The following is an 18,043-nucleotide window of genomic DNA, read 5'->3' as shown; positions in this document are numbered from 1 at the left end:
AATCGTGTAATACATACCTCACACATCCCGTTTCGCGTACCAGAAGTTGTCTCGGCAGGCACGACAGTGGTCAGTTCTTGATCATCGACAAAGACTTTTGGTTCCCCACTGTCTTCGACTTGGGTGTCGACACTGAGAAAGTTGGTTGGAGAAAAATCTACGGCCTCTGGTATGGGAATGACCAACCGGTCCAAGGATTTTACATTTTTCTCCTCATCACTTATCAATCTTTTTTTGGATGGAATTGAGCTAAAAAGGTGTTGGATAAAAAATGATATACTTGTAATTTTTCATCCTCTCTCTGGCACAAGGAAGGAAAATTTGATTTATTTCTTGCCTAAGAGTGACTCTTTTTCTCATTCTGGAGTATTCATTTTCGTCCGGATATGTGATGCTATGCGACAACCTTATCACAGGGCTACTGGGTTCACTAAACTGCACAAATAACACATAAATCAACTATCCACCCATTAAGTTAATTCAAATCTATTCAGGTGGTAAAATATTGGCACCCATTGTAATAGGATTTTATTGGCAGCGCAAATAGTACAATACAAATTGTTGCTTCCAAAAGATTGACTTGACACAAAGCAACATATTCTCTGATGGACAATTCACAAAAGAAAGCCAGCAGTCTCCCTCTGTGACTTGGGGCATTGTTCACCTGTTTTCCTAAGAGTATAGGCCGAGGTTTGTGACGATGGTGGGAAGAAGAGGCAGCCGGAGGTGCGGGTGGGCTGGGCGGTGGACCACTGTTGTTTCCGCTTGAAGGTGGCGAAGCATTTGGAGGTGACGGTGGCGAGGGGAGAATTGCCAATAAACGCTTCCTATCCTCCAAATACAGCTCTAAAAGCTGTTCGACTTTCCCTTCGATGTCCTCCACCTGGATGAGTCAAAGGTAGCCGATTTTACTCAATTTCCCTTGAGCCAGCCAAGCCAAACTCCACAATCAGCCACAATGCAGTAATCACATCAAAAGGACTTGTGTTTAATCAAAAACGGAAACATCTTGTCATTCCATAACAAAGGAACCAGTTGTGTACCTGTCTTTCCACTTTCACGATTCTAGCAGCCAAACATATTTTTGAGTCATAAACATCACGAGCTTTCGATCCTTGTCGTCCCAGAATTTGATCCAGTCTGTGAAAGCAATATGTTGAATGTTTTTATTTCTGCACTACATCTTTAGTAGCAGTAAATTGAGAACCACACTGAATATCCCACACCACGCTGCGATTACTTTTTACATGACCATGATTAAACACTCAAAATATTTGCACATTAACATCAATATGAACTGCATCCATTATACAAGATTAGGTAAACGTGCAGGCAAGTGGAGAAAGTGTTCATCAGGATATTCAGCTCTTGGCTTGTCTGTTGCAAGTTATCAGCGATGCTTTCTTGCCAAGTTGTTTCTAATTTATTTCATGACATGTCTCGGATCGCACGGGGTTCAAGATAAAAGTAAATAAGTCTTTTTAGACATACATACCGTGCCTGAACGCCTTTAACTCTGCCAAGTAAGTCAACATGACCTGCAGAATACTGAGAAGAAATTTATTTTAGGCCATGTTCAGAAATTCGTGACCAAACCGTACACATAGACTTAATACCTGTTCTATCACGTCTTTTACGTCGTAAGGCTGAAAATTGAGAAAAAAAACGGCAAAAGATTAATGGAGTTAACCAGCAAACAGGGATAGGTTAACTCTGTAAAGAAATACGTAGGTTATGTTTGTAGGTTAACTCTTTTTCAGTTGTGAGTAGTTGATATAAAGACTTTGATAATGGCAAAATTGACTAATATAACTAATTCTGTAAAGGTAGGCTAAAGTTTTTAACTCCAAGTGCAACTTACCTTGAGAGCTTCTCGGAACTTTCTCCTTGAAACGAGATACTTCATCTAGCAAGAGGGAGAGGGAAAAATTAAGTCAAGTGCAAATTTTATTTTGTATATCTGTACATAAATAGTACAAGTTCGAAATTATGTGCGAAATAAGCGGTAAATTGTTCATGCAAAAATGATGTACCAATGAAATGATGTAGATTTTTAAAGAAAATTATACGAGAAGGAAAATTTGCAAACCGATAAATTATAGTAAATAAATGGTCACTAACTTTTCTAATCGCCCGTACAGCGCTCTTGTGTCTTGCGGTGAGCTCATGCCAACGCCCATCTTCGTCTTCGCACAGGAGGTCATGGACTGAATTTTCCTCCCTCCCCACAGAATCCTGACTCGTGCTTGCATGGAGGCGCGGAGGGGGGGCCGAGCTGCCAGATGGAGGACATTTTGCGGAAGTTGGGTCCAAATCCCCTCCTCCAGGAGCACCACATTTGGGACCACTGCGCCCATCTCTGGCTTGGAGCGAGGGCGACGGAGAGGGTGGACGCAACGACTTGTTTCTTCTAATCGTTGGCCAATTACGACCGATGAATGAAGCGTTGTGTTTGAAACTTCTGTTAACAATAGTAAACACAATAGTTTACGTAGAATTGGCATCTTCTATACGTGGCTTGGTAATTTCATGCATCACAAAAAAACTAAGGGGCTAGGGCATGGCTGATTCCTGACGTTTTTATGGTTTAAAAATTTTGAAGGTTATGATAAGTAGAGAATAAATCAGCGAATATGGTAAAGTTAAAAAACGTACTCCCAATCACTTTTGCAGACCCAAAACTTTCAAGGTGTCCCTATTTAAACATTTAAGGGAAAACATCTCACCGCAAGTACAGCTGTAAATTGCTGAATACCAATAAATACTATGGACTACTCGTAAACTGCAGCATTTTTTTCCAAAACTACAGTAAAGGTTCGGAAACTCAAAGAAATTTCCAGTTTTTAAACTGAAAAAGTGGCTAGGAGTATTTTTCAAAAACGGATTTAGATATTCTAAACATGTGATGATTTTCAAAATTGATTCGTAAAAATGACCTGGTACACTTGATTTACTTGATTTACTTGATATACCATAATTTAGTTGTTCAATTTATGAGATTTAAAACAGGGGAAAATTGCTCGACTTTTACGATGCATTAAATTATGTTCAGACCTAAGCATACGTAGGATAACTACGTAGATTTTTTTTAGCTTTGGTTAGTCATTAGTAAATATTATTTTTCAGTTTGAGACGAGTAAATGTACGTATTATACATACATGTAAATGTACATGTAAGTAGAAACACAAAAAATTATTAGTGTTATGCTGTTGGAGTTAATAGGCAAAGGCATTTAGTATGCAGTACAAGAAGTTATTTAATTGCGATAGTACGCAATTTGGTATTAGATAGAAGCATTGCAGCGATAGAGAAAGTGTGGTTACTTCAAAGAATCTGTTGTATCGTGGACATGAAGACCTTTGTTCAGTGAGGGAGCCCTAAGCCTGAAAAAAGTAATTGAAGAGTGGAAAGCAAAAATTAGATAAACTTAAAATAAATTGCGATTTCATTTTGTAAAAACAATTTTACATTTTGTGTAGCATTTTTGGGTAACAAATAAATTTAGAAACTAAACAATCTAAACAACACTTCTACAGATTATGATTTAAAATAATGATTTTACACTACGGGGTATTAATTTCATGTATATGTAACTACAGGTCGTGTAAGTTTAATCGAATTTTAAAAACATTTTGGAAAAATTCGTAATTTAATTCTGTCAAGAGTGAAAATAAATGAATTGTTGAATGAATATTACATGTGTGGATTTATGGACAGTTTTTGCTCCACAATAAATCTGACCACATTGATTCAGACTCAACTTTTATGCAAATGCTTATCATAGGTGAAGTATGACTGAAATTATGATAAGCTTTAAAAATACGTAATGTTTATTTATCGCACTTTAAACCATTGAAATTATTGACGTCACTTTTTTAACATCAAATTAATACTCCAAGCAATCTATAAGTGCAAAATTGGTTTACAAAGTTCAATTCAATTGCGTCACTTCAAATTCTGCTGAATGCTCATAATTGATTCAGTTTATACAGCAATACACGCGCTCCCCGTAATCCTCACAGGTCAGATGTATCATCAAGCCATCAAGACAAATAAATTCAGAGTTCAATGTGTACATGTGTCGAGCAGGAACGATATAGTGGAATTAGGTGTGAGAGTGAATTAACTTTGGCAGCATGTGGTTTGTCTTTTTCAAAACTTAACCCGTTAGGGACCAACTACACATATTTGTGTAGTTTTTTGCTTTCCCTTGGGGACCAAGTACACAAATATGTGTACTTTTTTGCTTTCCGTTAAGGACCAAGTACACACATTTGTGTACTATTTTGTAGTTACGTTGGGGACCAACTACACATATTTGTGTAGTTTTTTTCTTTCCGTAGAGGACCAAGTACACATATTTGTGTACTATTTCCCCGTTACGTTGGGGACCAACTACACACATTTGTGTACTGCGGAAAAATTTTCAAGACCAAATACACACATGCATACAAGTCAAAATTTTATTTTACAAAATTTTAACACGAACCATTTATTTATGCACATTACCAAAAACTATATATCTGCAAAAACTACAACTGTAGTTCGCTGCAATGCATTGTAAAGTATGGTTTATGCTTAACGTCCTCGTTACATAACGTCGCCATAGCGTTAGCGTTCCTTCCTTCATAACGGGTTTACACTTTCTGTAGTTTTTACGATCGCTTTCTCTCAACGCTCGTTTTTGCTATCGGTCATCGAAAGGAAAGTAAAAATCCGTAAAAATCATAGTCATTTCATAATCTCATTAAAATCATTATGCCGGCCCCCGATCGACGTTTAATTGCCAAAATCATGATCCTCCGGAAACTTCGACGAAAACTGAAGCGAAAGGTGCGAGGTGCTGCAATTCGGCCAATGTTCTGGAATCGAGTGGACCAGGGGGACAGCGTTCTGATGAAAGAATTGCGTGAAGATCCTCATTATCATCACTGTTATTTTCGGTAAAATGATCATGCATAGCTATTCTTCTCAATATATCAAACTTGCAATATATTTTACAGGATGAATATGGAAAACTTTGACCAGATTTTGATGCTGATTAGTGGGGAAATTACAGGGAAAATGACCCATAGCCGACCAATTTCTGTCGAAGAAAAGCTTGAGATAACTTTAAGGTAATTAGTCATAATTAAATATAATTCAGTGGTACGTGAAAATGACTTCTCTTTCTACTAGATTTCTTGCTACAGGAGCTTCCCAAATATCTCTCTCCTTCAGTTATAGAATCTCGCCTTCCTCAGTTTCGAAGATTCTACGCGAAGTTTTGAAAGCAATTGTGAAAATCTTCGGGCCCATTCACCTACCACCACCAACAACAGATCAATGGATAAACAATGAGATTGGCTTCCGAACTCGGTGGAATTTTCCTAATTGTGTGGGCGCTGTGGACGGGAAGCATTGCAGAATCCAAGCCCCAAATTTTACAGGGTCCACATACCACAACTATAAAGGATTTTTCTCAATTGTGCTCATGGCTGTCGTCGACCACCAATACAAATTTTCTGCAGTGGATATTGGAGCATCGGGTTCGCAGTCAGATGGAGGCGTTTTTGGAAGGTCCGAAATTGGGAGGAGACTTGAAAATGGAAAGCTGGGGCTACCAGAGGCAAAGATAGTTGGACCTCACCTCCAGCCTCATGTTATCGTCGCTGATGATGCGTTTGCCTTGAAACCGTACATGATGAAGCCATTCCCAGGAAAATTTCTCACTCTGGAGCGCCGGATTTACAATTACCGACCCTCTCGAGCAAGAAATGTGTCGGAGAATGCGTTCGGGATGTTAGCTGCAAGATGGAGAATCTTTCATACGCCAATAGTTGCATCACTTGATTTAACCAGGCTCGTAATTCAAGCCGCTGTAATTCTCCATAATTTCCTCATCGATAAGCAGGACATGAATACGATCACCGCGGATTCAGATGATGGGAACACCACGGGAAACTGGAGGGAGACTACCACTGGGGACACGGGAATGATCTCTTTGCGACAACAGGGCAGCAATAACCGGCGTCAAGAAGCAGTAGTTGTACGGGACAGATTTTTAGAATACTTTAATAGTAATGAGGGAAGTGTTTCATGGCAAATGTCAAGAATTTCGTAATTTATCTGTAAAAGTGCATCATTTGATATACTTTGCCTTTGTTAATCAATTCTCATTTGTAATTATTTGTCATCATTCTCAAAGTAAAATTTTTATTATTGCAACCGTTAAATAAACAACAAGCCGACATTTTTAAAATTTTAAGATTACGCGAAAGATGAATAATTAAGCAAGAATTTCTATCTCTGCATCAAGCACTGCATCATTAATTTTACGCTGAAGATTGAGAAATACTTTTCTGTCCAATTCTGCAATTCTCCGCAGCTTAGGGGCCAGCATTTTTCCAAAGCTGTCGTGCTCATCGTCGTTTGATTTGAGCAAATCCAACATCTCCTTGTCAAATGCATCCAATTTTCGTTTCTGCAAATTAAAACAAAACAATAAATATTACATATGAATGTCCTCTAAATAAAAAGATTCTTGTTGCCCTAATACCTTCGAAGCTAGAGCTGGTTGTGACCGTGGTACAAGTGCAGAGGTTGTCGTTGTCAGCTCTTCACTTCAGTTGATAGTGGATCAAAATCGTCGGGGAGTTTGTCCACGTCAACCACTTCAATCTGGATCTCTGACCCCGGTCCACACATTTCCACAAAAGATGAATCATCTTCGTTCACAAGGTTGGAGACAGTACTATTTATAATGATGGTTTTATAAGTAAAAATTATTTAAGCTACTCATCAATCAATGCAAAAGCACCTATATACACTATTATTACCTTTCATCCGGGTCAACAGTGTCACGGATGAACCGCATTGATCCCTCGTGCCGGAAAAAAGGACGCGGCTTGTCTTCCATTCCACTTGGATTGCGCAATTTTCGTAGGAATCCGCTGAATTGGCTGCGCAATTTTGTCCAAAGTTGCTGACACTCAGTTTCTGAAAAATTAAATGTTTAGAGCTCATGGAAGTGAGAATTTTGACTTTGCAGTAAACTGACCTGTCTTTAGAAGGATTTTTCCAATTTCCTCCCACATCAATGCACGAGTGTTTCTGTTTTTGTATGCATGATCCTTTTTGTCGTACAGTGCAGGACGTTGCTGAACCAGAAGAATTAACTTTTCTTCCAAATCCAGTGGAGATTTGGGCGCAGATATCACTTTTGTGGTCATTTTGTAAAATTTTGACTCAAAAATCGTAAATATTTATAAAATTATCGTGATTTCTAAAAATTTCCTCTCTCCTTCGTGCGTGCAAAAGTTGAAAAGAGTTCAACTTTCATGGTGATCGTGAAGGTGCCGTGAAATGAAGGAGGAAATAATGCATAAACCCGCATGGCGAATTGCATAGCGAACGCTATGGCGACGCGAATGTAACGCGGACGGGAACTAAAAACCCGTCGGTTATCAATTCTCTTAGAGATCGCTACAATTAATCAGAAAGCATAAACGCACCTTAAGACTAATTTTAAATTGTTCACGCTCAGAAATAAGCGTATTTTGGAGTTTTCCAGAATAGACATGTTTTCGCCCGTGGCGGAATTTAAAATAAACTTAATTTTTAAAGAAGCAAAAAACGATAATTTTTTGAAAATTAAAAGTTTTTTTAAATTGATTTTTTATCCCGAGTCAGGGCTTATGTACCCGTCATGTCCGTCTGTCTGTCCGTCTGTCTGTCTGTCTGGTTTGCGATAACTGCCGTAAAACTAATCCTATCGACTTGAAATTTTGCACACATATAGTATGGGTCAAATGAGGAGTTGAGTTCGAAGATGGGTGAAATAGGTCAAGTGGTTGACCGGTGGGGGTCATCGGAGTGGGTGGGGTATTACGCACCAAAATTTCAAAATTGTGTTAGAAAGCTGAAATTTGGCATAGAGGTTGCTAATGGTTTATAATGAAGGAATACAAAGTAAAATTTCAAAAATTTTCGTCTGGAGGGACCCGAGGGGGTGACCCATACCGATTTTTAAAATTCATCAAATCGAGCTGAAGTTTGGTAGAAAAGTTGGTAATAGAAGAATATTAATTAAAATAAGAACAATTTTCCCATAGAGAGACCCTATTGGGTAACCCATACTTTTTTTTGTAATCTTCGGAAGCTGAAATTTGTTACACAGGATGGTAATTGTTACTAATAGAAGAATATGAATTTAATTTAATTTTTTAATTTATTGATATGCATTTGCGATAAAATTTCATGCAAAAAGTCGGATTGAGTGATAAGCACAACTTGGCCTGACTCGGGCTATATCAAGTCTGCACTGTAGGTTTTATATTTTCAGGGTAGTAATTCTGAGCAAAAATTGTGTTTAATTTTTGAAATCGGATTAAAATTCGAAAGGTTACAGCGTTTTAAAAATCCTGACTTTGGCGGATTTTTTAAATTCCACCACGGGCGAAAACATGTCCATTTTAGAAAACGAAAAAATACGGGTCCGCTTATTTCTGAGCATGAACTAACTAACTCCGGTCAAGATCAGTGAAAACCACTTGGACCTTGCTAAACTATAAAAATGTATGAATCAATAACTTAATATTATTGTAATGAACTGCAGATAATTTTTACTAATATGCATAAATAAATGCTTAATGTTAAATAAAATCATCAAAAGTTGCCGAAATAAATTCGGTCCTTTATGGTTTGCACACCCACTGTGAAATCGGTGACGTAACTACGCTTACTTTAAAATCATTTTGGTGACGTAGCTACACTATTGGTAAAATTAAATTGGTTATGTAGCAACAACTAACTGATAAAATTCTGGTCCCCAAAGGAAAGCAAATTTCAATTATTTCGGTCACAAAGGGGTTAAGTACGATAAACAGAAGTCCATGTGGTTGTGACCAGAACCAAACTTTCATGTGGCAGCAGTGGCAACGTCACTTTTTATTAACAACCACTAGCATTTCCGCAAGTGAAAGTGAATATCTCGACTAACGCACCAGCTAAAACCTAACCAAAAACACGTATCCCTATTTTTTATGCTTTCATGGAGAGCATGGTACGGCTATTTCGTGCAACATTTCACCCTGCTCATGGTGGCGAAGATGAAATGGTTCATCGTGTACATCGCTTACTGGTCACATTCGGTTGGTTCTCATAACAGTAATGTCCTCCTATGTGTAAATGAGTTTAACAGGGAGAAATTGTAATAAATTTCAGTTGAAATATATTGCTTTGAAACAGTTCAGTTTCCCAAAATCAATTTGGAGCAAGCCGTTATCGGGCAAATACTCACTGCGCAATGTTGGGTGGAACCCAAATGATAAAAGCATAGCAGAAAAGTCAAGAGTTCTTTGCAGGTGAGCAGAGTTTATGGCCCGCACGAGGGAGAAAGCCACTAAATTCATGAAGACCTACAGGAAATAAATGAAGATGCATCATTGGATTGGATTCAGAGTCTGAGAAACATCAAGATCTTCCATGGAATCCTCTCTTCATTCCTTCCTCCCTCGGCAGGGCAGGTGTTTATACAGCTTCTGGCTAGTTGTAGATTGTGACTGCCGGGGGATAAACCGGATTGGAAAATCATTCGGAAGGATTTTTAGTCGTTTCGTAAACTTTTGGACCAAACTGAACCAAACGCTTCTCCAGCTTTCTTAGTGGAGCAAAATATGCATAACATACGCTTTATGAATGATCTCAAGCAAATCTTACGTAATGTACATACGTATGAGTTTTTAGTTGCTACACTTTTTAGGTTTTGCAGAAATTAAGTCATGTTTTGAAAATTGGAAAAATTTAGTAAATAGTGAAGCATAGTTAAGACCTTGAAGAGAAGAAATGAGGTGAAAGTAGACATATGTACTTATTTGTGAGGAATTGCATGCACAGAAAGTAAAAATGTTTATGTTTGCATACATACATGTGTACTTAAATTAATATGATTACATTTTTATAAAATCGTGATTGAGTGGAAGTTTGGGTGAACAGAGGCAGACCTTGTTAGATAAAAGAGAAAGCAATTGATTCGAAGGATGGAGAACGTACGTGGGAGGAGAGGGCAGCGGCGTGAGATGGATTTTCCATGTGGCCACGGAACAAGAATTTTCGTCCTGAATGAGTCATATATAGAAATACATATGTGCAAATACATATATCATATTTGAATTAATTATTAGTTATTGATTTTGCGTATAGTCTTGTAACTTAATTATTTTTTACCGCTGCGTAACATCTCCAGAGGCACTGAATTAGAGTTGCAGCAGGTTGACGCCGTCTGATCATGTGCTTTTGTCTTTGTTGCTGTTGAACTTTAAGAGCAAAACCCGACCCCAATATACCCTGAAATAATAAGAAAAATAAAAAAATCTCACAAATAATGATAATACGTCAATCAAGTAGCCACCTAAAATCAAGTCACATTTTGGATTTCAATTCATCATCTACATATAGACTGATTTATTAGAGTAAAATGCATATGTACATATGTATGTACATAGGTGCATATTAAGGATCCTAAGTTTGGAGCACTGCATAAAACCGAATAAAGTAGGCCAAGTTGCAGGCTGCTTTCAAGTGTAAAAATATTTTTCTTCTATTCATGATTCACAATCAAACCTAGAACCGTGATATGCAATCATCCAATTCAATCTGAGGTAGTCAAAATATCTACATACTTAGAAAGATCTTATTAGTTGGTCAATAAGGCAAAAAACTCTTGGAACAAGTTGGGTTATATATGTATACATATACGTATATATGTACCCGGCAAACGGAGAGTATACTAAATTTTCTAACGAAGCCTGTAATCTGGCCGATGTTAATTTTATTAGTTGTGGACGGAACACTGATGCAGGAGTCAGATTAACACTTCGTAAACTTCAGTCATGGAACATTATGTGTGGCCTAATAATGCGTGACTTTCTCCCGTGCAAACTTTCTATTCCAACCCTGCTGTAGTCAGACACAAATGCTATCATCACATCACACTATCGTAACCCATTGATGGCTCAGAATGTCTCGCTATGACCCTTTGTGAAAGTCGGGAATATGACCTATACACCGATAAGTTGGAATCTACAAGAAAGATTAAATGCCAGCCAAAGTAGTGTCCATTCCTTCAAACTGCGGTTATGACCATTTTTATTGCGCTCAACGACACGCAAGTGTACGCAATAATGCAATATGACGAAGCCTACCCATTGAAGTCGAGTCTCTGAGACTCTGTCCGAGAGATCAAATAAAAATAAGTGCGAGTTTGCTCGTGGTCTGAAAATCTTATTTGTTCGATTCCTTCACTCATTCACTCACCAATGTATGTGCACAAAAGAGGCTTAGGATTGCTTAGCTTTACGATGAGGTCCTATGCTCTCAAATGACAAATGCAATTAACCCAAATCAATTTACATTGGGCCAATAATAATTACAATGCTTTTCGCACGAGAACTTTGCATTAATCAAGGTTTTCCTTATCCCCGCTGAACAAGTATCAAAACCTTGGGCAAAGTCTGTTTTGCAGAATCGTACGGTGAAGAGTGAAAGTTTACTGGCCGACCTCTCATTAGCTGATTTCTGTAATGATTGAGTAGATGAATAAAAGAAGTTGGAATAAAAGTTAGAACGTACATATGTATAATGTAATTCATATCAAAAACCCAGAAACCGTATTAGACGTGGAATATATATATATACGTGTAATACGCCATTTATCGAAGAAAATACTGAGTAATACAACAACCATTTAATCAAGGAAACTCCAAACTTTGATAATTAGTAACAATTGGCACTATGTAGCAGAGAATTGTAGGCTTGACTGATTTTTAGGGGAAATCCCTTGATTGCAACTATAATCAGTTCCGACTAACCAAGCACAGCGGGAGTGATTAATAGCAAGGGTTGCAGATGACCGCATGATAAATTCAGCAGTGAAATTCGAGGCAATGAGATTTTACGATGCACATGGGAAAGTGAAATAGACATGTTACCGAATTATTTTATAGTTATACATAGATCAAGTCGAGCCAGGCACTGAAGTGCGTTATGTACATACGTATATCCGGGAATTAATTATGCACGAGGTCGCATCATCTTTCTTTATGATCCAACCCAGTTCAAGATGTGACGGTTACATATACATTCTACCAAAAACTTTGCAAACTTTTGTGCAATATATCTCCGGAGCCACTCATTCTCATGCCTCAAACAAGTCGTCTAATAGCACGAATTGCGATGGTTTGGGGCTTTGACGAATGAACTTTCATACATCACCCAAGATGAAATATCGTCACCAAAGACGTAATACTTGTCGGACCATACACAACTTTTGTATCAATGACGAGTATAAATAGATTATGGATACAATTAAATAGGTAAAAATTTCCGTTGTATGTAAGTATTAACTAATGGGCAAATGGTTGTTGACACTTACCGCTGGAAGAGCAAAGAAGGATATGCTAATTAGGAAAAAAATAAGTGAAATTAGGAATTTAATTTCATGTCCAACAATCGCCTTCTAAGCCAAACTTACCCCATAAGTGCACAGAAAGAAGCAATCAGTTTCCCGATCCAAGTTTCGGGGAAAATGTCCTGCAAATGATTCATGTGTCATATTGAAATATTATGCATATCCATGAATCATTACTTAAATTTAGAAAATACTTATCTTCAGACTTACCCCATAACCTACTGTCGTCAGTGTCGTCTTATCAAATCAAAACACATTTAATTAGCTTAGACATACATATATTTACATATGTAAGTATAGTCTACAGTAATAAATAAGCATCAGGAACAAAAGTAATGATGCAATTCACATCTTATATCTCGTATATTTGTTGAGATTTGATAATTTGAAACTTTGTAGGATGATAATCAGAAACATTTGTTTTGAGGTGCCGGGCCAATTTTGAAAAAAATACTTCGAGATATTAGGATATGATAATCAGCTAACTTTACAATTTTTTTTACTTGATGGTTTTATTTTTTAATTGATAGCGTAACTCTTCCTGAGCCGCTTAAAGTCTTGCGTGTGTCTGTACGATTTATTTGACCAGAGCACTGATTTTTAAAAATACCGTGTCGGAATTAATACAAGATACAGGATGTCATTACTTTTGTTCCATACTGCATCTCTTGACTCAATAAGTAATTTCAAACAGAGACTGATAATGTAACCGCTCTGTTTGTTCTATTTATCCTCATATGCACTCACAATTAAATGGCATTTTCCACTTTTTCTACTAACAACTAAGAGTTTAATTGATTGTCAAATTAACAAATTCTGTGACAAATGCAACTTTCTAGTTATGAGCAGTTTTGTTATTAAACTTCGTTTCCGTTAGAGAAACGGAATGAAACGCTAATAAAACACTTATGCACGTATTTTTGGAATAGTGAGGAATGCTTTGAAACAAAGTGACTTTTAACCCCTTAAATGCTCCAGTAGTACAGCTAAATTGGAAAACGTTTGATGGATGCAAATTAAAAACAATTCCGTTTGAGAAGCATACGGATGGTATATGCAAGTCAAAGGAAAAGAAAGTCATATTTCTAAAGAAGAAGCTTCTTCCGTTTCTAAATTTAAGAAACTACTTTCGTATGGATGCATCAACCAAAACTTTGTTTCGCAATTCTTTGTTCTTAAATTTGTATATACTTTGGAATAATTTAGATTAATTACGTTGGAAGAGGGTATCGTAAAATAATTTTCTCAGCTATGTGTATCTTTATATATGTAAAATTAGTATAATCTACAAGGAACAGTCTCGTACTACTGAGACAAAATAATCGAAGAATGAAAATTTATCCACCCGTGCCCATGCCATCGACATATTTCTGAAAAACAAGAACTATGAGTTTCACAAGACCGTTTAGCTATTTGGCATTAACAGACCTGCTTCTGAAAAACGTATGTAGTTGGCTGGCTCTAGTGGCCGGCCGCTTCCTTAATTTCTGGCAGATGGTAGACGGAAGAATGATGAATGGGTGTGGGAGAAAGTGAAATATTAACCTCGGAGCTTGTTTCTGCCAATCTGAATTCTTTAGTGTGGAAAATAGCTGCTGTATAAACTGAATATTTTTCATGCAACTGACACGGGTGAAAGTTTCCACAAAAATTTCCAACTCTTGCCTTATTCCATCCAACATGGCAAACGAGAAGGAAAGCATAAAACTCAAGCGATAAAATTTGGTTCAGAAAATATTGCCGTCCTTTCCAAAGAAAGTAAAGGATGTGCTGTAAAATAGCACTCATGCATAGAGAATCATGGCATGATGCATGTACAACAGGAATTCCTAGAGTCTGTATACAGTGGCTCATTATAAATCTCTAATACGTGTATTGCTAATATTTGTGGTACAGAACCGTTAAATCTGTGTTCCCTTCTGGTCTCATTTTGCTTTAACGTGACTTTACTTTTACCACGTTTGCGATTTAAAAATCTGACCAAAAAGAACACTTTGTGTAAGTAGGGAGGGATTGTTATATTGCCAAATGCCACGCCATTCTAGTAAACAGAAAACGATGATAAGAATAATTACCACTGCGGTGCCAAACTATCTATTTCTCGCAGTTATTAAGTGAAGCCAGTTGTATTCTTTTGCCTTTGCGTCATGGGACCATCCAACTACTTCAAAATCAAAGAAGCATCACACTAATAATTGGAGCGGAAAGTATTTTCTTTTCTGAAATAAAGCGCCTGCTTTGAGCAATACGGATAATGGCAACAACAGAAGAACTGGGAAGCGAAACATAAATGACAATCAGGCTCTGAAATAACTAGAGCAAAATAATTAAGACCTCCTTGGAAGAATCAGGACTTTGGAAAATCCTTGTAAATAAATGAACTCTTCAATTTTTCTAACATCTTTTCCCTCCGAAACGCTTGGTCTAGAAAGCAGCTTAGTTCAGAGGAAGTTGCCGTGTCTGTGTACGGCTGGAGAAGAAAACAAGGAAGAAACTCGCTTATTTCCAACGTGTGGGTTTGGCAATAAATGGTCAACTAAATAATTGACGACCTTAGGTTTACTGCTTTCACATTGACTGAATTACATTTATTAAGGGATCGTAAAACAGCATTACATTACACACTTACCAACACTGCACTAGTTGACTGTTGTGTCTTGCTTATGCAACAAGGGGAACAAGGTGCCGGAGAAAGTAAGACCAACCTCGTCAATACCAACAAGCATCGAATTAAGAATACTTTCCAAGACGTAGAATGCAGAGTAGCAACAAACAAATACACATGTACATTGTGCTTGTGCAGTCATCTCAATTCTGGTTGGTGTTTGCTTACACCACTCGCTCGAGGGAATCGGCATCCTCTTATGAAAAGCACACCACAGAAGCAATTCAATTTATGCTTTATTAATAAGGATCAAGCCAGACCTATACGAATCAACTGCGTTTGTTCCTTTTCATACTAGCGCTAAAATAAAACATGAACACAAAAAAGCTCTTTGCGAAATTTTATTTTGGACTGAAAGCGTTTTGAAGTCGAAATATGCAATTGTCGATTGGGAACTATCGCAATAAATAGGTTTTCTATATACGGAATTATTTTCCTCTATCCAACCCAACATCTCATCCAGTGGGAGCATTCTTGTGGTGGTAGGAAAGTAAAATTCAAGTGTCCTTTTGTATGTAACTAAGCCATTGAATTGGAAAGAGTGTATGCGACTGGTGCAAATAAAGAAAAGTAAGTAAGCAGTTACTTGAACACTATATTCGGAAACATTTCTTGGTATAGCAAGCAAACTTCCATATCTTTGTACAACTTATCGAGTTAGAAAGAGAGCTTATGGGCATTAGAGCATGAGTGGCAGTTTCTACTTCATGCATTCGAGTCTGTCATGTTCGGAGGCTACGTCTACAAAGAGTAAGATCCTTCTAATCCAATTCGAACAATAAAAAGTTCTGGTGTTGTTTAAACACTTCCTTCAAAAGGAAGAGACAACAGAATCCTTGATGTATTCTTCAGTACAAAACTACAAGTTGAGACCTCTTCCAAACACAATGGCAAAAGTCTCGTCCGCACAATACGCTGCTTTGGGAAAATAATGCGAACAATCTTTCCCCACCGGTCTTTGCAACTCCTACTCAATTCCATGCAAAGTATCAACTCTGCTGTTCAATTGCCCTACTTTCTTAATTGCTAAATAATACGTACTTATATAGACGCCATATTTGCAACATTGAAAGTATCCTGTGGCACGGTAAAAAAAAGTATCGGACCGTTTGTAGTGAGAAAATAATAAGCGTAATTATTAGGCCACATTGGGTTGGTCATTTGGTCTCCAATAACATTCGAGCTACTCATTAATTATGTACTTGAATCCAGGAGCGCATAATGGAATTTTTAAGAATTGTGAGTGCTTGAGGATATATGTAAGTACATACGTGAAGGTATGGAAAAAAGTTCTGGGTGGAAAGTTAATTTTTTGGTAGTGCATAACCCATCATAGATTATTTCTATAAAACAATAATGTGCGACAATTTGGAAATAATCTATGCCAAAAATGTCAAAAAATGAACTTTTCACCCTCAGTATGTATGTATATTATTAAGAGATAAAAACGTCACTCAACTACACCCCACCACAGCGCCTGTAATTAAAAAATGTCAGTTAAAAATAATTATCAAATTAACCAACGCATTTTGTTTCATGTTTTTTTTGCCTCAGCATAGTTAGTAAACTTCGTATGGGGTTGATCCTTCTCTGCTAAAAACACCAGGAATGAGGAAAGAATGAGTCCGAGGAAACCTACGAATGACGAATAATTCGATTTCAATCGTTGAAAATGGAAGAAAGCGTTCATGAAATAAATGGCTTTGAATAAGCAATACCTATGTAAAGCGTAGTAATGAGTTCTTGTCGATGAGCCCAAACCTGAAAAAATAAATAAATGGTATAAAATGAACGTAAAATTTATTTAGAATCAGTTGCGTGCGAACGAAAGTTTATAAAACTTCAGTGGTTTATTTTGTACTCATATTTCACAAAGAACAAAAACAGGGGCTTACGACGGAGCCGAGTAATTTCCATGTGCCACCACGTCGATCAACGCGTACCATCCGAAGGATTTGGAAAAATCGAAGACTTCGGAGTGCAGAGGCTGCGAATACTTTTCCGCTCGACCCCTCAGCAATTACTATTAAGAATGATTGTACTAATAGTAATCAATAATATTAATTACTAATATATTTCATAATTATTACCAATTAAGGAGGCTACGATTGTAATTACATCTGAAAATAAAAATGTAGATCGATAAAGCAGAGAAATTGAGTGAAAAGATCCTATTAATTACCTACACATAACTTTAAGATGCCATATGCTCATTTAAGCCCTACATATGCATTAATGAATTTTATACATGTGCACACACATACTTATGATAATATGTGTGTATTTGTAATATGCATATCATGCATGTATGTAAACGAATTAATTATTGATGTCTTGGACAAATTTTAACGTACAATTACTCGCATGATAAAAACTCAAAGTCAGTATTCTTTACAGCAATGAGATATTTAAAAAATAGATTATACTTAATTGTAATACGTAAGACTACTACTGTGTTATATAAATCCGTGGATTTGAAAATTGAGATCAGAAATTGTATCTTATGTAATAGTGTTTTGTTTTATGAATGTCAATATCATATGAGATTGGAAATGTTTGTCAAATTTTTACTTCATATGAGAAAACAATGTGAAGAATGCATTTTTACTATTTTTTCTATATTTATGTTGTGATTGACCATTTTTTGTGGTTATTGATTATTCGTTTTCACAATATTTTCTAAGCCATCTCTAGATTGGAAGTCGGTGTCTGTCAAACACTGCTGTCAGCCATACTCTAATATAACACATATGTATGTATGCATTATGTAATCCACGGATATTGTATTATTTATTTGAAAGTTCGTGTGCGTCATTGACGAAATTCAATCCTATGAGCACATTGATGGGTTGTTTTCTCCTGTGTAAAAGAAAGGAAATGGTTTCCATGTTTTAGTCCAGAGTTGACGAAAAACATGAGACCCCATGTC

At 36.9% G+C, this 18,043-nt stretch overlaps 1 protein-coding gene and 1 long non-coding RNA gene across 5 annotated transcripts in view; both read right to left on the bottom strand.

Annotated features, from left to right (window-relative positions):
- LOC110842055 (potassium voltage-gated channel subfamily KQT member 1) overlaps positions 1 to 18,043 on the bottom strand; it is a 32,323-nt gene that overhangs the window by 862 nt on the left and 13,418 nt on the right. For 2 of the 4 annotated variants that reach the window (XM_035855920.1, XM_035855930.1), the window contains exons 7-25: positions 17,205 to 17,234; positions 17,010 to 17,137; positions 16,833 to 16,875; positions 16,664 to 16,749; positions 16,574 to 16,591; positions 12,660 to 12,686; positions 12,513 to 12,571; positions 12,414 to 12,438; positions 10,208 to 10,327; positions 10,034 to 10,098; positions 3,325 to 3,384; positions 2,122 to 2,461; positions 1,862 to 1,906; positions 1,617 to 1,646; positions 1,496 to 1,548; positions 1,044 to 1,140; positions 665 to 883; positions 338 to 435; positions 18 to 249 (exon numbers count right to left, since the gene is read on the bottom strand). In XM_035855920.1, the coding sequence (XP_035711813.1) occupies positions 18 to 249; positions 338 to 435; positions 665 to 883; positions 1,044 to 1,140; positions 1,496 to 1,548; positions 1,617 to 1,646; positions 1,862 to 1,906; positions 2,122 to 2,461; positions 3,325 to 3,384; positions 10,034 to 10,098; positions 10,208 to 10,327; positions 12,414 to 12,438; positions 12,513 to 12,571; positions 12,660 to 12,686; positions 16,574 to 16,591; positions 16,664 to 16,749; positions 16,833 to 16,875; positions 17,010 to 17,137; positions 17,205 to 17,234 (1,775 nt within the window). Of the gene's footprint in view, positions 1 to 17; positions 250 to 337; positions 436 to 664; positions 884 to 1,043; positions 1,141 to 1,495; positions 1,549 to 1,616; positions 1,647 to 1,861; positions 1,907 to 2,121; positions 2,462 to 3,324; positions 3,385 to 10,033; positions 10,099 to 10,207; positions 10,328 to 12,413; positions 12,439 to 12,512; positions 12,572 to 12,659; positions 12,687 to 16,573; positions 16,592 to 16,663; positions 16,750 to 16,832; positions 16,876 to 17,009; positions 17,138 to 17,204; positions 17,235 to 18,043 lie in introns of those variants that run through there. The other 2 variants (XM_035855925.1, XM_035855934.1) reach the window with 2 other exon arrangements.
- On the bottom strand, positions 4,416 to 7,637 carry LOC118437133. The gene is made up of 3 exons (XR_004835887.1): positions 6,820 to 7,637; positions 6,540 to 6,734; positions 4,416 to 6,464 (listed from the first exon to the last, which is right to left on the bottom strand). It is a non-coding gene; the product is annotated as an uncharacterized LOC118437133 (long non-coding RNA).

The sequence above is a fragment of the Folsomia candida genome, unplaced genomic scaffold, assembly GCF_002217175.1.
Source record: "Folsomia candida strain VU population unplaced genomic scaffold, ASM221717v1 Fcan01_Sc001, whole genome shotgun sequence".
Classification (NCBI taxonomy): Eukaryota; Metazoa; Arthropoda; class Collembola; order Entomobryomorpha; family Isotomidae; genus Folsomia; species Folsomia candida.
Note: the sequence above shows the minus strand (reverse complement) of the source record. Positions and strands in the feature narration are given on the sequence as shown.